This window comes from Canis lupus, chromosome X (assembly GCF_011100685.1).
Source record: "Canis lupus familiaris isolate Mischka breed German Shepherd chromosome X, alternate assembly UU_Cfam_GSD_1.0, whole genome shotgun sequence".
NCBI classification, from domain to species: domain Eukaryota; kingdom Metazoa; phylum Chordata; class Mammalia; order Carnivora; family Canidae; genus Canis; species Canis lupus.
Window position 1 is genome coordinate 60,085,195 of NC_049260.1, and position 17,742 is coordinate 60,102,936.

A 17,742-nucleotide genomic window follows, 5' to 3' on the forward strand; every position below is an offset into this window, starting at 1 on the left:
CCACAAAGGTGTTAAAATATAAATAAACCAGCAAAGTTAAACTAAGGAATGGAATGCAGAAAAAGTAGTAACATATTTACTTCTACTCTACTGTAGTTGTAACTCAAGCACATAATAAACGTCATTACCTTGTTTTCACTGGATGAGTCTTCTTGAACCTTAATGCGTCGCCTTTTCTTTTTCTGTTTATAACTCCGCTGATTCTCTTCCAACTCTGCTTTCTTTGCAGATCTAAAGAACATTTAAAATGCAAAATGAAATACCTTATGACAAATTTCCTTAAATTAATTACATACTATTCTACAGCTAATTTACCTTTGAGTACATTCCTTAAAAAGACAAGGAAAACAAAAAGCAAAAAAATCTTCACTTGATAACCCTTAATTTTAATCCAATGATCAACATTTTAAGTTTTTCAGAGGAGAGGTTTAGCATCAGTTAAAAGATGGATGAGGATACCTAGGTGGCTCAGTCAGTTAAGCGTCCAACTCTTGATTTAGGCTCAAGTCAAGATCCCAGGGTCACGGGATCCAGAACCATGTAGAGTCTACGTTAAATTTTCTCTCTCCCTCTCCCCTTCCCCCCACTCACTCTCTAAAATTTTTTTAAAGATGGATGGAGGGTCTTTAGAAATATTAATAACCAATATACAAATGAAAAATATTCACCATTACTTAAAAAAAAGGCAGATTATAAGGGCTAGATACTATTTTCTTCATATAAGTGCACATATATTAAAAAAAGAAAACAGTAACAACAGCCGTTGGCAAAAAAGTACTTCTGGGCTTAGAGGCTGGTAAACAGTTACATATATCAAGACAGCACATTCCAGGCATAAATAACAGACATACAGATCAATGAAAGAGAAATATGAGTCCAGAAATAAAACATTATATTTGTGATCAACTGATCTTCCACAAGGATGTCAAGAAAATGCAAGAGGTAAAAAAAACATCTTTTTAATAAGTAGTACTGAGACAACTAGTTATCTACATGCACAGGAATGAAGTTGGACCCCTATCTATCTAACATAATATATAAAAATTAGCTAAAAATGGACCAAAATACTCCTTAAGATATATGTTCTACGTAACAGACTACAAACTATTTCATTGTTGAAAAAGTGAGAAAATGGTTAATTACATATTATGCTGCAGGAAGGAAAAAAATGACTTCTATAAGACAGTTTGAAAATAGGTATGACAAAAGGGAGTTACCATAGCAAAATAGTAAAAGGACCCCTAGGATTGTATTGCCCCTCAAACACAGGTAAATAATTATCAAATCGTTCTGAAGACCTAAGGAAAGACCTGAAGACTGAAAGAACAAACAGCACAATTAGAGGGAGAGAAGAGGGCACATCCAAGAAGAAAGTGCAGAGAGGTGGTTTAGGGGAGAAATGGATCATGGGTGATGCAGAAGGGAGGGAGCCCTGGTCAGAGAGAAAGGTGAGAGAGGGTAGAGCACACAAGGATGTGCAAAGAGGATAGTCCCAAAAGCCATAGGCTGGGAAAATGAAAGGAGCTGATTTTCATGAGTTTTTGGAAGCAGGGAGCTCAAAGACTGGAGTTTTAAAGGTCCCTGGGCTTGGCTGAAATAGACTTGAAAGTGCTGCCCTGCTCTTAGAAGACAGGAAAGCAACTCACAGGCAGATGGCATGATCTGAGGATCACCTAAAGTGCACTAGGAGAGATTGTTCCCTCTTGGGAGAGTGCATTTATGAGAGGTGGCATTGGATGTTTGGGGAGAAAAGAACCAGCAGAAGACAATCCCCATAAACTGCACACCTCAGCATAGGCACAGACACATAAGAGGTACTTACTGAAGTAGCAGGCCCTGGACAGTATATGATTCTTTTTTATAAAGCCATTTCTCTCAGAAGCAAGAAACGTGACAAGCTTTTCTAACGCAAAGAAAAAGACCTAGACTAATGCCAAGACAGAGAAATTCATCCCAAAATTTATAAACCTTGAGCCAAACTTATCGAAAACAAAAGGGAAAGGATCCAAATAAACAAAATCACAAATGAGAGAGGAGAAATAACGACCACAGAAAATACAACTGTAAGATAAAGTTATGAATTATTCTGTGCCAACAATCTGGGCAATCTGGAAGAAAGGGATAAATTCCTAGAAACATATAAACTATTAAAACTGAAACAGGAAGAAAGAGAAAACTTGGACAGACCAATAAGACCAAAGAAATTGAATGAGTAATCAAAAATCTCCCAAAACACAAAATCTTGGGGCAGATGGCTTGACAGGGGAATTTTACCATATGTTTAAGGAAGAGTTAATATGTATCGCTTCTCGGCCTTTTGGCTAAGATCAAGTGAAGGAAGAGTTAATATGTATTCTTCTCAAACCATTCCAAAATATAGAACTGGAAGAAAAACTACCAAATTCATTCTAGGAGGCCAGTATTAATCTGATATCAAAACCAAAGAGGCTCCACTAAAAAAGAGAGAATTACAGCCCAGCCCAGGAGAGACAAGAGTATTCAGATTGCCACAGTAACATTTTTTTGCTCTGTGAGGCAGCGGAGCCTGGGAAGGTGTTTGGTTTAATATTTGTTATTTTAAAAAAAATAACACAGGTCACAGGTGTACCAAGGGTTTTTCAACTCATTACACTAAGATGTGGATTTCCATAACCCACAGGGGGTCTGAGGTGTGGAAGTCTGACCAGGCAATGGAATGTTGATGGCAACGCTACTGAGGGGGTGTGAATGCGCTTGCGGGGTGGGGGTGGGGGTAGGTCTTTAAGTATATCGTTTAACTGTACCATCCAGAGCCAACCAGAAGCTATTGACCATTAAAATTATGAGAATTTCAAAAAAAAAAAAAAGAGAGAGAGAGAGAGAATTACAAGTAGGCCACTATCCCTGATGACCCATGGATGCAAAAATTCTCAACAAACTACTAGCAAATCTAATTCAACAGTACATTAAAAGACTCAATGACCATGATCAAGTGGAATTTATTATTCCTTGTCTACCAGGGCAATTCAATATTCACAAATCAACATGATAAACCACATTAATAAAAGAAAGGATAAGAACTATATAATCCTCTAAATAGATGGAGAAACAGCATTTGACAAATTACGGCATCCACTCATGATAAAAACCCTCCACAAAGTAGGGATACAGGGAACATACTTGAATATCATAAAGGCCATAAATGAAAAACCTACATCTAAGAGGGAGGGGTAAGATGGCAGAAGAGTACGGGTCCTCAACTCACCTGGCCCCAAAAACTTACCTAGATAACTTTCAAAACATCCTGTACACTTATGAACTCAACCTGAGATTTAAAGAGACAACAGCTGGAATGCTACAGAGAGAAAAGTTTTCACTTCTAACAAGGTAGGAAGGCGAAAAAAAAATCTAAAAAGAATAAAGTGGGAGAGAGGAACCTGGAGTAGCCGGGCTAAAGTGGAGCATCAAAACCTCAGGGGCAGGAAAGCCCAGCCCAGGAGATGTGGGAACTTTAAAATCCACGCTGGAGTTTTTCCTGATGGAAAATTGTTTAGCGGGGAAATTGGGCAAAATAGCAGGAGGGGTAGTGAAGCCTCAAAATTCCCGGAGTCACTGTAAGAGATGGAGTACCTGGGGAAAAGCTCACTGCAAACCACGGTCCAGTGTTGGTAAAGGGCTGGAGAGCTGCAGCCCTCTGGGGCTTTTGGGAGAAGCGAGTTGCTTAGTCGGACCAGCTCCAGATGGAGATGGCTGTACCCCGTTCCCTTATGGAAAGACATACGCGGGAGTGCAAATACAGCAGCACAAGACCCAGATTCCAAGCTGCCCAAGTGGATAAAACCAGCGATCCTTCTTTACACCTGGGATAGGCAGAAGTGGGAGGACACAGGAAAGGAAGAACTCTCCTGCCGCTGGGCGCCTTACAGGCTATGCAGATCAGTGCAACTGCACTTGCACCTGCCCCCAAGAGCACCTAGGCCAGTGAGAACTGGGATACTGCTGTTAGTATCAGTAACTCATACTGATATGAGCTCAACTCCAGAACTAGAAATCTGGCTGCCGCCATTGTTTTTCCTCTTTGTTTCACCTTGTGCCTGCAAGAGGCGGGGCCTCTAGGGAAAAAAGGCCTCACAGGATAGAAAGCTCACACTGAACCCAGCATATGGCAAAGGGCAGGGCATCTCCACCCAGGCACAGACACCTGAGAATCAGCACAGCAGAGCGCTCCCCCAGAAGAACTGCTGGAATAACAAGGGAAGAGCAGGTTTATTGACCAAACAGCACTGGAAAGCTCCAGGACTCAGGGAAAATACTATATACAACAACAGGATCCTTTCTGTTTTGTGTGGTTTTGTGGGTTTTTTTTTCCATTACAACTAGTTTTTGTATCAGAAGAAAATTTCCGAAATTTTTCCCATTTTCTCACCTTAACTACAATATTATACCAGCTCTTCATTTTCAAGTTTTTTTTTCCATTTTCATATTTCCACAATTATCTGTCTTAGACATATTTTTCACTTTTAGATTCCCTTCAATGTATTCAATTAGATATACAAGATATGCATATTTGTTTTTGTGTTTTTTGTTTTTTCTCCCTCATTTTCAATTGCAATGGTGGAAGTTAGTACCTTCTAACACACGACCAACATACATCCAGAACCAAGTGGAATACCATGATGGTTCATTCTGTGATCTTATAATCTCTCTTCCTTCCCATTCGGCTCCCCTCTTTTATCTTTTGGTGGTCAATGTTGGAGCTTTATATAAATATTGCTGGTTTATATAAATTTGGGATTGAGCATGTTCTAACATACAAAACAAAATACAATCAGAACCGAAAGGATCACCCTCTAAGACCTCTCAGATAGACTACATTCTCTCTCCACTACCACTTCCTCACCACCATCATCCCCCCCCTTTTTCTTCTATTTCCTCTTTTCTTTCCTTTTTTAATATTTTTCTTTTTTCTTCTCCTATGTTTTTGGTTCTTGGCTTTTTATTTTTACTACTTTAAAATTTTTCACTTTAGTGGTCCTATTATTTTATTTTCTTCTGTTCTCCTTTTTTATTTTCTGGTATCTGACCTCTTTGAAATCATCTAGGGTGTACTTTACTAAGGTCTTAGTTGATATTTTTGACTCAGCCCACTCATACATGCACTCTATATTGGACAAAATGACTAGAAGGAAAAATTCACCACAAAAGAAAGAAACGGAAACAGTACTCTCTATCACACAGTAATAGAACTTTGATTTAAATACAATGTCAGAAAAATAGATAAATAAAAAATAAATAAATAAATACAATGTCAGAAATTCAATTCAGAAGTACAATTATAAACTTCCTGGTGGCTGTGGAAAAAAAAACATAAAGGACTCCAGAAACTTCTTTACTTCAGAATTGAGATCTAATCAAGCTGTAATTAAAAACAGATTAAATGAGATGCAATCCAAACTGGATGTTCTAATAACTACGGTTAATGAAGTGGAAAAGAGAATGAGTCACATAGAAGACAAGTTGATGGTAAGGAAGAAAGGTTAGGAAAAAAGAGAAAAACAAATAAGAGCACATGAGGAAAGGCTTAGGGAAATAAATGACAGCTTGAAAAAGGAGAGTATACATCTAAATGGGATTCCAGAAGAGACTGAGAGAGAGAGGAGGGACCACAAAGTACATTTAAACAAATCATAGCTGAGAACTTCCCAAATCATGGGAAAGAAACAGGCATTCAGATCCAAGAGATAGAGAAGACCCCCCAAAAATCAATAAAAACCATACAACACCTCAACATTTAATAGTGAAACTTGCAAATTTCAAAGATACAGAGAAAATTCTTGAACTCATGCAAGACAAGAGATTCTTAAATTAAATGGGAAGAAATATTAGATTAACAGCAGACCTCTCCAGAGACCTGCAAGGCCAGAAGGGGCTGGCATGATATATACAGGGTAATCAATGAGAAGAACATGCAGCCAAGAATACTTTATCCAGCAAGTCTTTCATTCAGAATAGAAGAAGAGAAAAAGAGCTTCCAGGATACACAGAAACTGAAAGAATAAGTGACCACCAAACCAGCTTTAAAAGAAATATTAGCGGAGACCCTGTAAAAGAAAGAGGGAGTCCAAAGAAACAATCCACAGAGAAGAGGCTGAATACATTATACAATGACACTAAATTCATATATTTCAATAGTTACTCTAAACATTAATGGGCTAAATGACCCAATCAAAAGATGAAGGGTATCAAGAGTAAAAAAGCAAGACCCATCTATATACTGTCATCAAGAATTCAATTTAGACCGAAGGACACCTCCAGCCTGAAAATGAAGGGCTGGAACCATTTACCATTCAAATGGTCCTCAAAAGAAAGTTGGGGTAGCAATCCTCATATCAGATAAAGTTTATCCCAAAGACTGTAATAAGAGATGAAAAGGGACACTATATCATACTTAAAGGATATATAAACAAGAAGACTTAAAGATCATAAATATTTATGCCCCTAATGTGGGAGCTGCCAAGTATATCAATCAATTAATAACCAAAGTAAAGACATACTTAGATAATAATACACAAATAGTAGGAGACTTCAACACAGAACTGTCTGCAAATGACAGATATTCTAAACACATCACTACCAAAGAAACAAGGGCCTTAAATGATACACTGGACCAGATGGATTTCACAGATACTTACAGAACTTTCCATCCAAACGCAACTGAATACACTTTCTTCTCAAGTGGACGGGAACTTTCTCCAGAATAGACCACATACTGGGTCACAAATCAGGTCTCAACTGATACCAAAACATTGGGATTCTTCCCTGCATATTTTTGGACCACAGTGCTTTGAAAATAGAACTCAATCACAAGAAGACATTTGGAAGAAACTCAAACACATGGAGCTTGAAGAGCATCCCACTAAAAGATGAATGGGTCAACCAGGAAATCAAAGAAGAATTAAAAAGATTCATGGAAACTAATGAAAATGAAGATACAACTGTTCATAATCTTTGGGATGCAGCAAAAGTGGTTCTAAGAGGGTAATAGATTGCAAAACAAGCTTCCTTCAAAACCTTGAAAAAAAACTCAAATACACAAGCTAACCTCCCACCTAAACAAATTGGGAGAAAGGATAGCAAGTAAACCTACACCAGGCAGAAGAGAAAAAATAGATTTGAGCAGAACTCAATGGAAATAGAGACCGAAAGAACTGTGGAACAGATCAACAAAACCAGGAGTTGGCTCTTTGAAGGAATTAATAAGAAAGATAAATCCTTAGCCAGCCTTATTAAAAAGAAAAAAGACACAAATTAATACAATCATGAATGAAACAAGAGAGATCACAACCAATACCATGGAAATACAAACGATTTTAAAAACGTATTATGAGCAGCTATATGCCAACAAATTAGGCAATCTAAAAGAAATGGATGCACTTCTGGAAAACCACAAATTACCAAAACTGGAACAGGAAGAAAGAGAAAACCTGAACAGGCCAATAACCAGTGAGGAAATTGAAGCAGTCATCAAAAACCTCCCAAGACACAAGAGTCCAGGGTCAGATGGCTTCCCAGGGGAATTCTATCAAACGTTTAGAGAAGAAATAATACCTATTATACTAAAGCTGTTCCGAAGGATAGAAAGGAACAGAATACTTCCAAACTCGTTCTATGAGGCCAGCATCACCTTGATTCCAAAACCAAAGACCCCACCTAAAAGGGGAATTACAGACCAATAACCCTGATGAACACAGATGCATAAATTCTCAACAAGATACTAGCCAATAGGATCCAACACTACATGAAGAGGATTATTCATCATGACCAAGTGGGCTTTATCTTCGGGATGAAAGGATGGTTCAACACTCGTTAAATAATCAACGTGATAGATCACATCAACAAGAGACTAAACAAGAACCATAAGATCCTCTCAATAGATGAAGAAAAAGCATTTGACAAAATACAGCATCCATTCCTGATCAAAACTCTTCAGAGTGTAGGCATAGAAGGAGCACTGGGTATTATACTATATGGTGGCAATTCGAACTTCAACAAAAACAATTAGAAAAAAAATACTTATATAAATACCCAAAATCGACCAAAGAAAAAATTACATCTAATATCATCTTCAGTGAGAAAAAAACTGAGAGCTTATCCTCTATAGTCAGGAACAAAAACATGGACGTCCACTCTCACTGCTGGTATTTAAAACTGTACTGGAAGTCCTAGCCTCAGCAATCAGACAACAAAAAGAATGAAAAAACATCCAAATCAACAAGAAGAGGTGAAAATTGCACTGTCTGTAGATAACATGATACTCTATAGAGAAAAACTGAAAAACTCCACCAAAAACTTGCTAGAACTGATATGCAATTTGAATAAAGTCTTGGGATACAAAATCACCATACAGAATTCTTCGCATTTCTACACAAACAGTATGAAGCAGGAGAAAGAATAATCATGGAGTCAATTCCATTACAACCAAACTAAAAATAGTAGATACCTAGGAATGAATGTAACCAAAGATGTAAAAGACCTGAACTCTGATAAGTATAACACTGAGGAAAGAAATCGAAGATGTCAAAAAGAAATGGAAAAACATTCCATGCTCATGGATGCAAAGAATAAACATTCTTAAATGTCTATACTACGTAAAGCAAACTACACATTTAATGGAATCCCTACCAAAATACCACCAGTTTTCACAGAGCTAAAACAATCCTAAAATTTGTATGGAACCACAAAAGTCCCTGAACAGCCCAAGCAATCCTGAAAAAGAGAAGCAAAGCTGGAGGCATCATGATTCCAGACATCAAGCTGTATTACAAAGCTGTAGTAATCAAGACAGTATGGTACTAGCACAAAAACAGAAACAAAGATCAATGGAATAGAATAAAAAAAACAGAAATGGGCCTACAAGTATATGGTCAGCTCATCTTCAACAAAGCACGAACAAATGTCCAATGGAAAAAAGTCTCTTCAACAAATGATTTTGGGAAAACTGGACAGTAACATGTAGAAGAATGAAACTATACCATTTTCTTATACCATGCACAAAAACAAATTCAAAGTGGATTAAAGACCTAAATATCAGACAGGAGAGGATAACTCAGGCAGTAACCTTGCCATTGGCCATAGCAACTTCTTACTAGAAATGTACCCTGAGGAAAGGGAAACAAAAACAAAAATAAAATATTGGGATTTCATCAAGATAAAAAATTTCTGCACAGTGAAAGAAACCAGCAACAGTACTAAAAGGCAACCTTAGGAATGGGAGAAGATATATGTAAATGACATCTGATAAAGGTTAGTATCCAAAATATATTAAAGAATGCATAAAACTCAACAACCAAAAAAACAAATAATCTAGTTAAAAAATGGGAAGAGACAAAAAGACATTTTTCCAAAGAAGACATACACATGGCCTTAGACACATGAAAAAATAATCAACATGACTCATCAACAGCAAAATACACAAATCTACAATGAGATATCACCTCACACTAGTCAGAATGGCTAACATTAACAACACAGGAAAATAGAGGTATTTGCAAGGATGTGAAGAAAGGCAAACTGTCTTACATTGTTGGTAGGAATGCTAACTGGTGCAGCCATTCTGGAGAAGAGTATGGAGGGTCCTCAAAAAGTTGAAAGCAGAGCTACCCTATGATCCAGCATTTGCACTACTAGGTATTTACCCAAAGGATACAAAAATACCGATTTGAAAGGATACATGTACCCTGTAGTTTACTGCAGCATTATCAATAATAGCCAAATTATCTAAAGAACCCAAATGTTCCTTGTCTGATGAATGGATAAAGATTTGGTGTATGTATGTACATTTACAAACATGCAAAGGAATAATAGTCATCAAAACGAATGAAATCTTGCCATTTGCAATGACATGGTTTGAGCAGTATTATGCTCGGCGAAATAAGTCAGTCAGAGAAAGACAAATATAATTTCACACATATGTGGAATTTAAGAAACAAAACAGATGAACATAGGGAGAATAAAGAGAGGCAAACCAGAAAACAGACTCTGGCCTATAGATAACAGATTGACAGTTACTGGAGGGGAGGTGGGTGGGAGAATTGGTTAAATGGGTAATGGGTATTAAGGAAACCATTTGTTATGATGAGCACTGGTTATTATATGTAAGTGATGAATCGTTAAATTCTACATCTGAAACTAATGTTACACTGCATATTAACTGGAATTTAAATAAAAACTTAGGGAAAGTGATGCCTGGGTGTCTCAGTGGTTGAGTGTCTGTCTGCCTTCGACTCAAGGTATGATTCCAGGATCCAGGATCAAGTCTCACATCGGGCTCCCTGCAAGGAGCTTGCTTCTCCCTCTGCCTCTGCCTCTGTCTGTCTGTCTCTCTCTCTTTCTCTCATGAATAAATATTTTTTTAAAAACTTAGGAAAAAAGATGAAAATATGCATGACAAAAGTCTTAAAATTATGCAATTTGGACTCAACAGTGTTATTTCAGTAATTTACTGAGTGAAGTAATCTAACAAGTGTCTCAATATACCCACATGTGTGTATATATAGAACAATGCCTAAAAAAAAAAAAAAAAAAAAAAAAGAACAATGCCTAATAAAAATATTTCTATATCTCTAGATGTGTGAGTATAGAAATATTTTTTAAGATTTATTTGTTTCAGAAGAAAAGAGCAGAGGAAGACAGAGAGTCCCAAGTAGACTCTGCCCTGTGTATGGAGCCCAATGTGGGGCTCAATCTCACAACCCTGAGATCAGGACCTGAGCTGAAACCAAGAGTTGGACACTTAACTGACTGCGCCACTCAGGTGCCCCTACAAATATTTTTATGAAAAGTATTTATACTAGAAAATACTGAAAACCATCTAAACATACAAACCTAGAAGCTTATTTTCATAAAATTTCATAAAGATTGTAGGGTAAAAATGATCAAAGTCCTACATATAATAGATAAAGCTATAAAATTCATCAATGAAGAGCCATAAATCCTTATGACTTTGGATTAAGCAATGGATTCTGATATGGGTCTTATATCCAGCATATAAAGCACTGTTGTGAATCAATAATAAGACAACACAATTAAAAATTAGTAAAAGAATTTAGATAGAGGTGGCTAGTTAACACATGCAAAAATGTTCAACATCAATAATCATTTGGGAAAAGTATATCAAAATCACAATGAGATGTTACCACATGCCCACTAGGTTGGCTATCATCAAAAAAATCAGAAATAGTAAATGTTTGTGAAGATGTGCAGAAATTAGAACTCTGGTGCATTGCTGGTGGAAATGTAAAATGATGGGCCAGGCCAGTATGCAAAACAATTTGATGGTTCCCTTAGAAAGCTGAGCACATGGGATCCCTGGGTGGCGCAGCGGTTTGGCGCCTGCCTTTGGCCCAGGGCACGATCCCGGAGACCCGGGATCGAATCCCACATCGGGCTCCCGGTGCATGGAGCCTGCTTCTCCCTCTGCCTGTGTCTCTGCCTCTCTCTCTCTCTCTCTCTCTCTGTAACTATCATAAATAAATAAAAATTTAAAAAATAAAAAAAAGAAAGCTGAGCACAATGTGACCCAGCAATTCCATTAATAGGTATATTCCTATGAATTAACATGAAAACATATGACTATGCAAAAATAATATACAGATGTTCACAGCAGTATTCATTATAGCCAAAAAATAGAAACAAGCCAAATGTCTATCAACAGATGATGAATGGATAAATAAAATGTGTTATTATCTATACAATGGAATATTATTCAGCCATTAAAAGTAATAAAATAGCCAGGTGACCACAGGAAAGATGGCAACTAGTAAACTCCAGGCTCTTTTTCTCCCACAGAAAGCCAAAATAAACAACATATGCTAAAAAACTAACTTTATGAGAACTCTATAAATCAGTTAAGAATCTTTAGCAACCAAGTGAACACCCTAACCAAGAGTCACACTTAAAATGGTTGGATATTTTGTAGCATCTCTACTCATACTTGCTGTACCCACTTTCCTACTCAGTTCAATGAGGTCAGCAGGAACCTGCCCAATTCACAGCTCCTTCTCCAGGAAGGAAGGTAAAGACTAAGACTTGCTCCCAACGTTCTGGCTTTTCTGGCAGATGCCCAAGGGACAGAATTCTGTCTCATCTAACCCAGAGCACACAAAACCACATGAAAAGAGGCTCAATATCACTAACCATTATGGAAAATACATATTAAAACCACAATGACCTCACAATCATTAGGATGGTTAGTATCCCCTCCCAGCCCCCCCAAAATAACAGAAAAGAACAAGTGTTTGTGAGGATATATAGAGAGTAGAATCTTTATATGCTGTTGGTAAGAATGTAAAATGGTACAGCTACTACAAAAAACAATGTGGCTGTTCCTCAAAAGTTAAACTTAGAACTATCATATATGATCCAGCAATTCTACTCCTGGCTGTATAAAACCAAAAGAACTGAAAGCAGGGACTGAAGAGATATTTGTACACTCACGTTCACAGCAGCATTATTCACAATAGCAAAGGGTACAAGTAAGACAATTGTTGAATGATGTATGAAAAGATAAACAAAATGTGGTAAATGCACACAGTGGTACATTATTTAGCCTTAAAAAGGAAGGATACCGTGATACATGTTACAACATAGATGACACTTGAGGCTATTGTACTAAGTGAAATAAGCCAGCCACAACAATATAACAGATACTATATGATTCCACTTATATAAGGTTTGACAAGAATCAAATTCACAGAGACAGAAGAAGGTAGAATGGTAGTTGCTTGAGGATATGGGGGAAAGGGGAGTTATTGTTTTATGTGAAGAGAGTTTATTTATCAAGATTTAAAAAGCTAAGAGACTAGTTTCAGAACAATGTGAATATACTTAACACTACTGAAATATACACTTAATGGGTAAGATAGTGAAGTTTATGTCACGTGTATTTTACGGTCATCTAAAAAGAATTTTAAAGATAAAAGTACTAAAGCTAAACATGGATGAAGTTTGAAAACATTGTGCAAACTGAAAGAATCCATTCATTAAAAAGATACTTACACTATATGAAACTGATCATATAAAATGTCCAGAAGGTAAATCCATAAAGAAAGTAGATTAGCTTTTGCCAGGGAATGGAGGGCAGGAAGAATGGGAAATGGGTACAGGGTTTCTTTCTATGGTGATGAAAATGTTCTCAAACTAGATAGTGGTGGTGGCTGAAAAACTTTGTGAATACTCTAAAAACCACTGAATTCTACGCTTTAAAATGGTGTGTTTTGTGTTATGTGAATTCTCAGTTTTAAAACTCTCTCTTTGTATCCTATTATTTCCCTAATGTAATATGTTGCTATACTTCAGGCACAACCTCGTATGTAATAATCTAAAAAGATCTCAAATGTTTTAAAATTTACAAGTATTGACACCTATGCAGACACACATATCACATTTACACAAATTCAAACAGCCCATTCAATAAATTATAAATGGATAATATTGTTCTGGGGAAAATACACTTGATTTTAGCCAAAAGGCCAAGGTGCAATATTCTGGAGGAAATAAAAAATTCTTAGAATGGTTAGTATTATCTAAAATACTATACTAAAAAGTAAGCAGAATTTTAAATAGCTACTAATCTACATCAGTAGCTATGTGTATTAAGAGAACAAACAAATCTTAAATACTATAATACTAGTATGCTACCAAGACTAGTAATTAGCATTCAGGGGATATTTATTATTTGCCAAGTAGGCATATTATAAGCCCATTCAATGCCCATAATAATCAATAAGGTAAGTACTATTGTAATCCCCCAATTTAAGGACGAGGACACTGAAGCACAGAGTATTCATACAAATAACAAATAGCAAAGCCAGAAGGTAGTTTTGTCTACAGAACCTCTAATCTACTACACTATAGCATCCTCCCATAACAACCAAAAATTACAGGCAAGAGTGTTTTTGCACACTGAAAGCCCACTTGGTTTATAACACATAATCAACCAGAAATGTTTATATGTTCAACTCTTTTTAAATTAGTAATTTTCACAATTGGTTTCAAATCAAAGTATTACATATTTTACTTTGTTAGTAACAGCAACCTTTCTACAGATAACTTGAAGCATGGTTATTCATATTAATTCCTACAATTTGGGATGCCTGGTTGGCTCAGTGGTTGAGCGTCTGCCTTTGGCCCAGGGCATGATCCTGGGGTCCTGGGATCAAGTTGCACATCCAGCTCCCTGCATGGAGCCTGCTTCTCCCTCTGCCTATGTCTCTGCCTCTCTCTCTGTGTGTCTCTCATGAATAAATAAACAAAATATTTAAAAAGAAAAGATTCCTACAATTTTTGAAACTGTGATATGATACTTACCTTGTTCTGGGCCGTTGTTCATCTTCAGATTCACTAACTTCTTCACTAACTCCTGATTCTTGGAAATCAGAATCTTCAGAATCTTCACTGCTTACTTAAATTTAAAAAAAAATTTAAGTTATTAAATATTTTCCAAGAGAAATGCAATTCATTTATTTTGTCAATACCATCATATTTAAAACATGAATCACTATGAGAATATCCATAGCATATACATTTGTGGATACCGCACATCATATAGCTTAGACCAGTTAATAACTCAAATAATATTTATAAAAATAATTCAAATGTATTCCAACTAGTTATAAAACTATGGTTCTATATTAAAATATAAGTATTAACTGTATATGAATTAACAAAAGAACTTAACCATCAGTAAAATAAATTCATTATTACCAAAAGTGAATCAACTAAAAAGAATTCTGGTTATTCAAAAGAAGTAAAGTAGGCTGGCCAAGATGGAGTAAGGGCAAATACAGACTCTTCTACCATTTATAACAACTAGAAACTATGAAGAGAATACATAAAGAAATGACCTAAGCACTCTGAAAAGGAAACAATAGCAGGGAGATTGGGGACTGAAATTAAAACCTGAGGGATATCCAAATGGCTCAGTTCTTGAGCATCTGCCTTCAGCTCGGGTTGTGAATCTTCCTTTGTGCCATACTATACAACACCTCTATCATAAAAAACATCTCTCATAGTGCTATAATTTCATGTAATATTAATGTCAAAAATTCTTACTAAACTACTGACCCCAAACTCTGGCTACATATCAGAGATGCTTTATAAAATATGCAGATACCTAGGTCTCACCACCACCAATTATACTATAATTGGCTTGGGATGGAGTCTTGTCATATATATATTTCAAAATCCCCAAAGTAGTCCAGATGTGTAACCAGGCTGAAAACCATCATAGAAGACAATGATTTCCTTATTCATTTTTATATTCTCAATATTTACCATGATGCTAGAAATATGCAAGCACTCAATGCAGAAGGATTCAGACTTTTAATGTAATGAAAATTCAAACTGACTGCGTACAAGCTTTGCATATAATAAATCTACCCAAATTAATTACATCTTCTATTCTTCCTTAGGAAAGCATTATTTCTTCCTGCAGTTACAGGCAATCAATATTCCTCGTGTCATCTCTCAAGTTTCTGGGTTCTCTTCTCACTCTAAATTCTTATTTCACTCCCATGTAAGAGAATGGCTTTTACCAGTGTGCTGATACTCAATACAGGTGGTCCAGATATATTTAAATTTCATTACTATAATTAGTTATAAAACCAGTGTGTTACTGGGGCACCTGTAGCTCAGTCAGTTAAGTGTTTGACTCTTGATTTCAGCTCAGGTCATGATCCCAGGGTCATGAGATCAAGCTCCACGTCGGGCTCATTGCTGAGCATGGAGCCTACTTGGGGTTTTCTTTCTCCTTTTCCCTTTGCCCTCCTCCTCTTTCTCTCTCCCTTCTTACCTTTAAAAAAATATGATATGTTCTTTACACTCAGAATTAAAATGTCTTACCTTTCCTTCTATTTCTGCCTTTGGCTTCTTTGTGCTCTTTAGGCTTCATCTTTTTTTCTTCTCCAGATTCTCCATCACTCACAGTGAGTTTGTGCCTCAAAAGCCTATGTCTGTATCTTGGCTTCTTAGATTCTTCAGAATCTGAATCTGATTCATAATTGACTTGATTTTTTGTTCCTAAATGGAGAAAATAAATCAGTAAACCCTTCAGATTTATTAATTAAATATCACCAATAGACACTTGTAGATTTTTTAAAAGGTAAAAATTATTTTGCTTTAAAAATCATCTGTTTATTGGCAATAACTAACAAAACGTGTACAATTATTACCAGACACTCAAAAGGAGTAAGGTAATAGTAAGGTTCTAAATGTTTTATTAAACTCCAAATGCATATATTATGAAACTTCATAGTCCTCAAAGACTGAACTGGTCAAGCAATCAAGTTATGACATTCTGTACTTCTCTTTGGAGCTGACCTTCATCTCCTGGGTTTTCTTCACTGTGTTTTCCAGTTCTTTTTTTCCCTTCTTCTGGTTCATCATCTGAAGATCCATCCTCATCTGAGGAAAGATTGGCTTTAATTTCTTCTAAAAGCATCTTCTTGGCAATTCTTGAGTAAAAAGACAGTAAAAAAAACTATATATTTGGTGGTGAAGTGTAACAAATTCAAAAAAAAATTCTCAGTATCGTAATAGAAATAAACATGTAAAAAGATTTTATACTGTCATTAAAAGACTACCAAAACCATGTTTTAACCTAAGCTACCAAACAAAACTTTTGAAAATCTCTTAGCACTTATTTTTTTTCCAATTATAAATAGTTCTGTGATATATTTAAAAATCTGAGGGACATTTCCACTATTTTGAACAATTGCAATTAGATGCTGCATAATCTTCCAATCCTATATTTATGCTGCTGCCATCATCCGACAACTATAATATCAGACAAGCCCACAACAATTAATCAACTTATTCAGACAAATGGCATTCCAAGACAAAACTCCACATGAGAATATTATTCGACAGCAAAACATACTCTTAGAAAATCAACGTGTAATAAACCACTTTCTTATGAAACAGTGCCTCAAACTGGAGGATAGTATTTTTGGCACTTAAATTTCAATTTACTTCATAAATTCTGTTAATGAAATGAAAGCAAATACCATATACTAAGTATTGAAGCAATCAGAAATCCCTAATAATATTCAAACTAGGGCAGATAAGGGGCATGAGTGCTATTAATTATATACATGGTAAAAGAACATAAAACAACATAAATGAGTTTTCACTTTCCAAAAAAAGTAGTCAGTGCAGTAGCCTCACTCATACCAAAATTTCTCAAGATGTTCCTCAAAGACCAATTTGTTAATAGAAAAATCTACTCCTAAAAGTATAAAAAAATACTTCTTTAATGACATATTTTGTTAAAATAAAATATATTCCTAATAAATTTCCATGTTTACCCTAAGGAAAACATCTGAAAATATAAGATAAAAGCAATCATGCGGCTTTTGTATACAATGAGGTGTTTTGCACCTGCAGTATCTTTGTGATATAAATTCGTAAGTCACAGAATACCTTACAGAAAGGTTCAAAAGGAAGGTAGCATGATTCTCAGTTTTGCATGAAATAACAATAACTCTTACGGGATAAACAACCACTCTACAATCAAGATTAACTCTCTAGCTCAGTCAAAAATTTGCAGCTGGAATTATAGTTTTGCACTTGTTATTTTTGGATTTGAAACTCCTTATTACTAGTTTTATTCAAAGATATATAGCAAAGGCACCAAAACAGACTGAAGTAAAATAGGTAATCACTTCTTAAGTACTTATTATCGGCCTTTTGATACTTTCTTTCCTA

The 17,742-nt window shown here is 36.0% G+C and overlaps 1 protein-coding gene across 6 annotated transcripts in view; it reads right to left on the bottom strand.

The window, feature by feature from the left end:
* Positions 1-17,742, bottom strand: part of ATRX (ATRX chromatin remodeler) — a 332,654-nt gene that overhangs the window by 168,032 nt on the left and 146,880 nt on the right. For all 6 annotated transcript variants that reach the window (XM_038587761.1, XM_038587760.1, XM_038587757.1 and 3 more), the window contains 4 exons: positions 16,357-16,490; positions 15,880-16,056; positions 14,347-14,440; positions 129-231 (listed from right to left, as the gene is read on the bottom strand). In XM_038587761.1, coding sequence (XP_038443689.1) covers positions 129-231; positions 14,347-14,440; positions 15,880-16,056; positions 16,357-16,490 — 508 coding nt within the window. The remainder of the gene's footprint in view (positions 1-128; positions 232-14,346; positions 14,441-15,879; positions 16,057-16,356; positions 16,491-17,742) is intronic.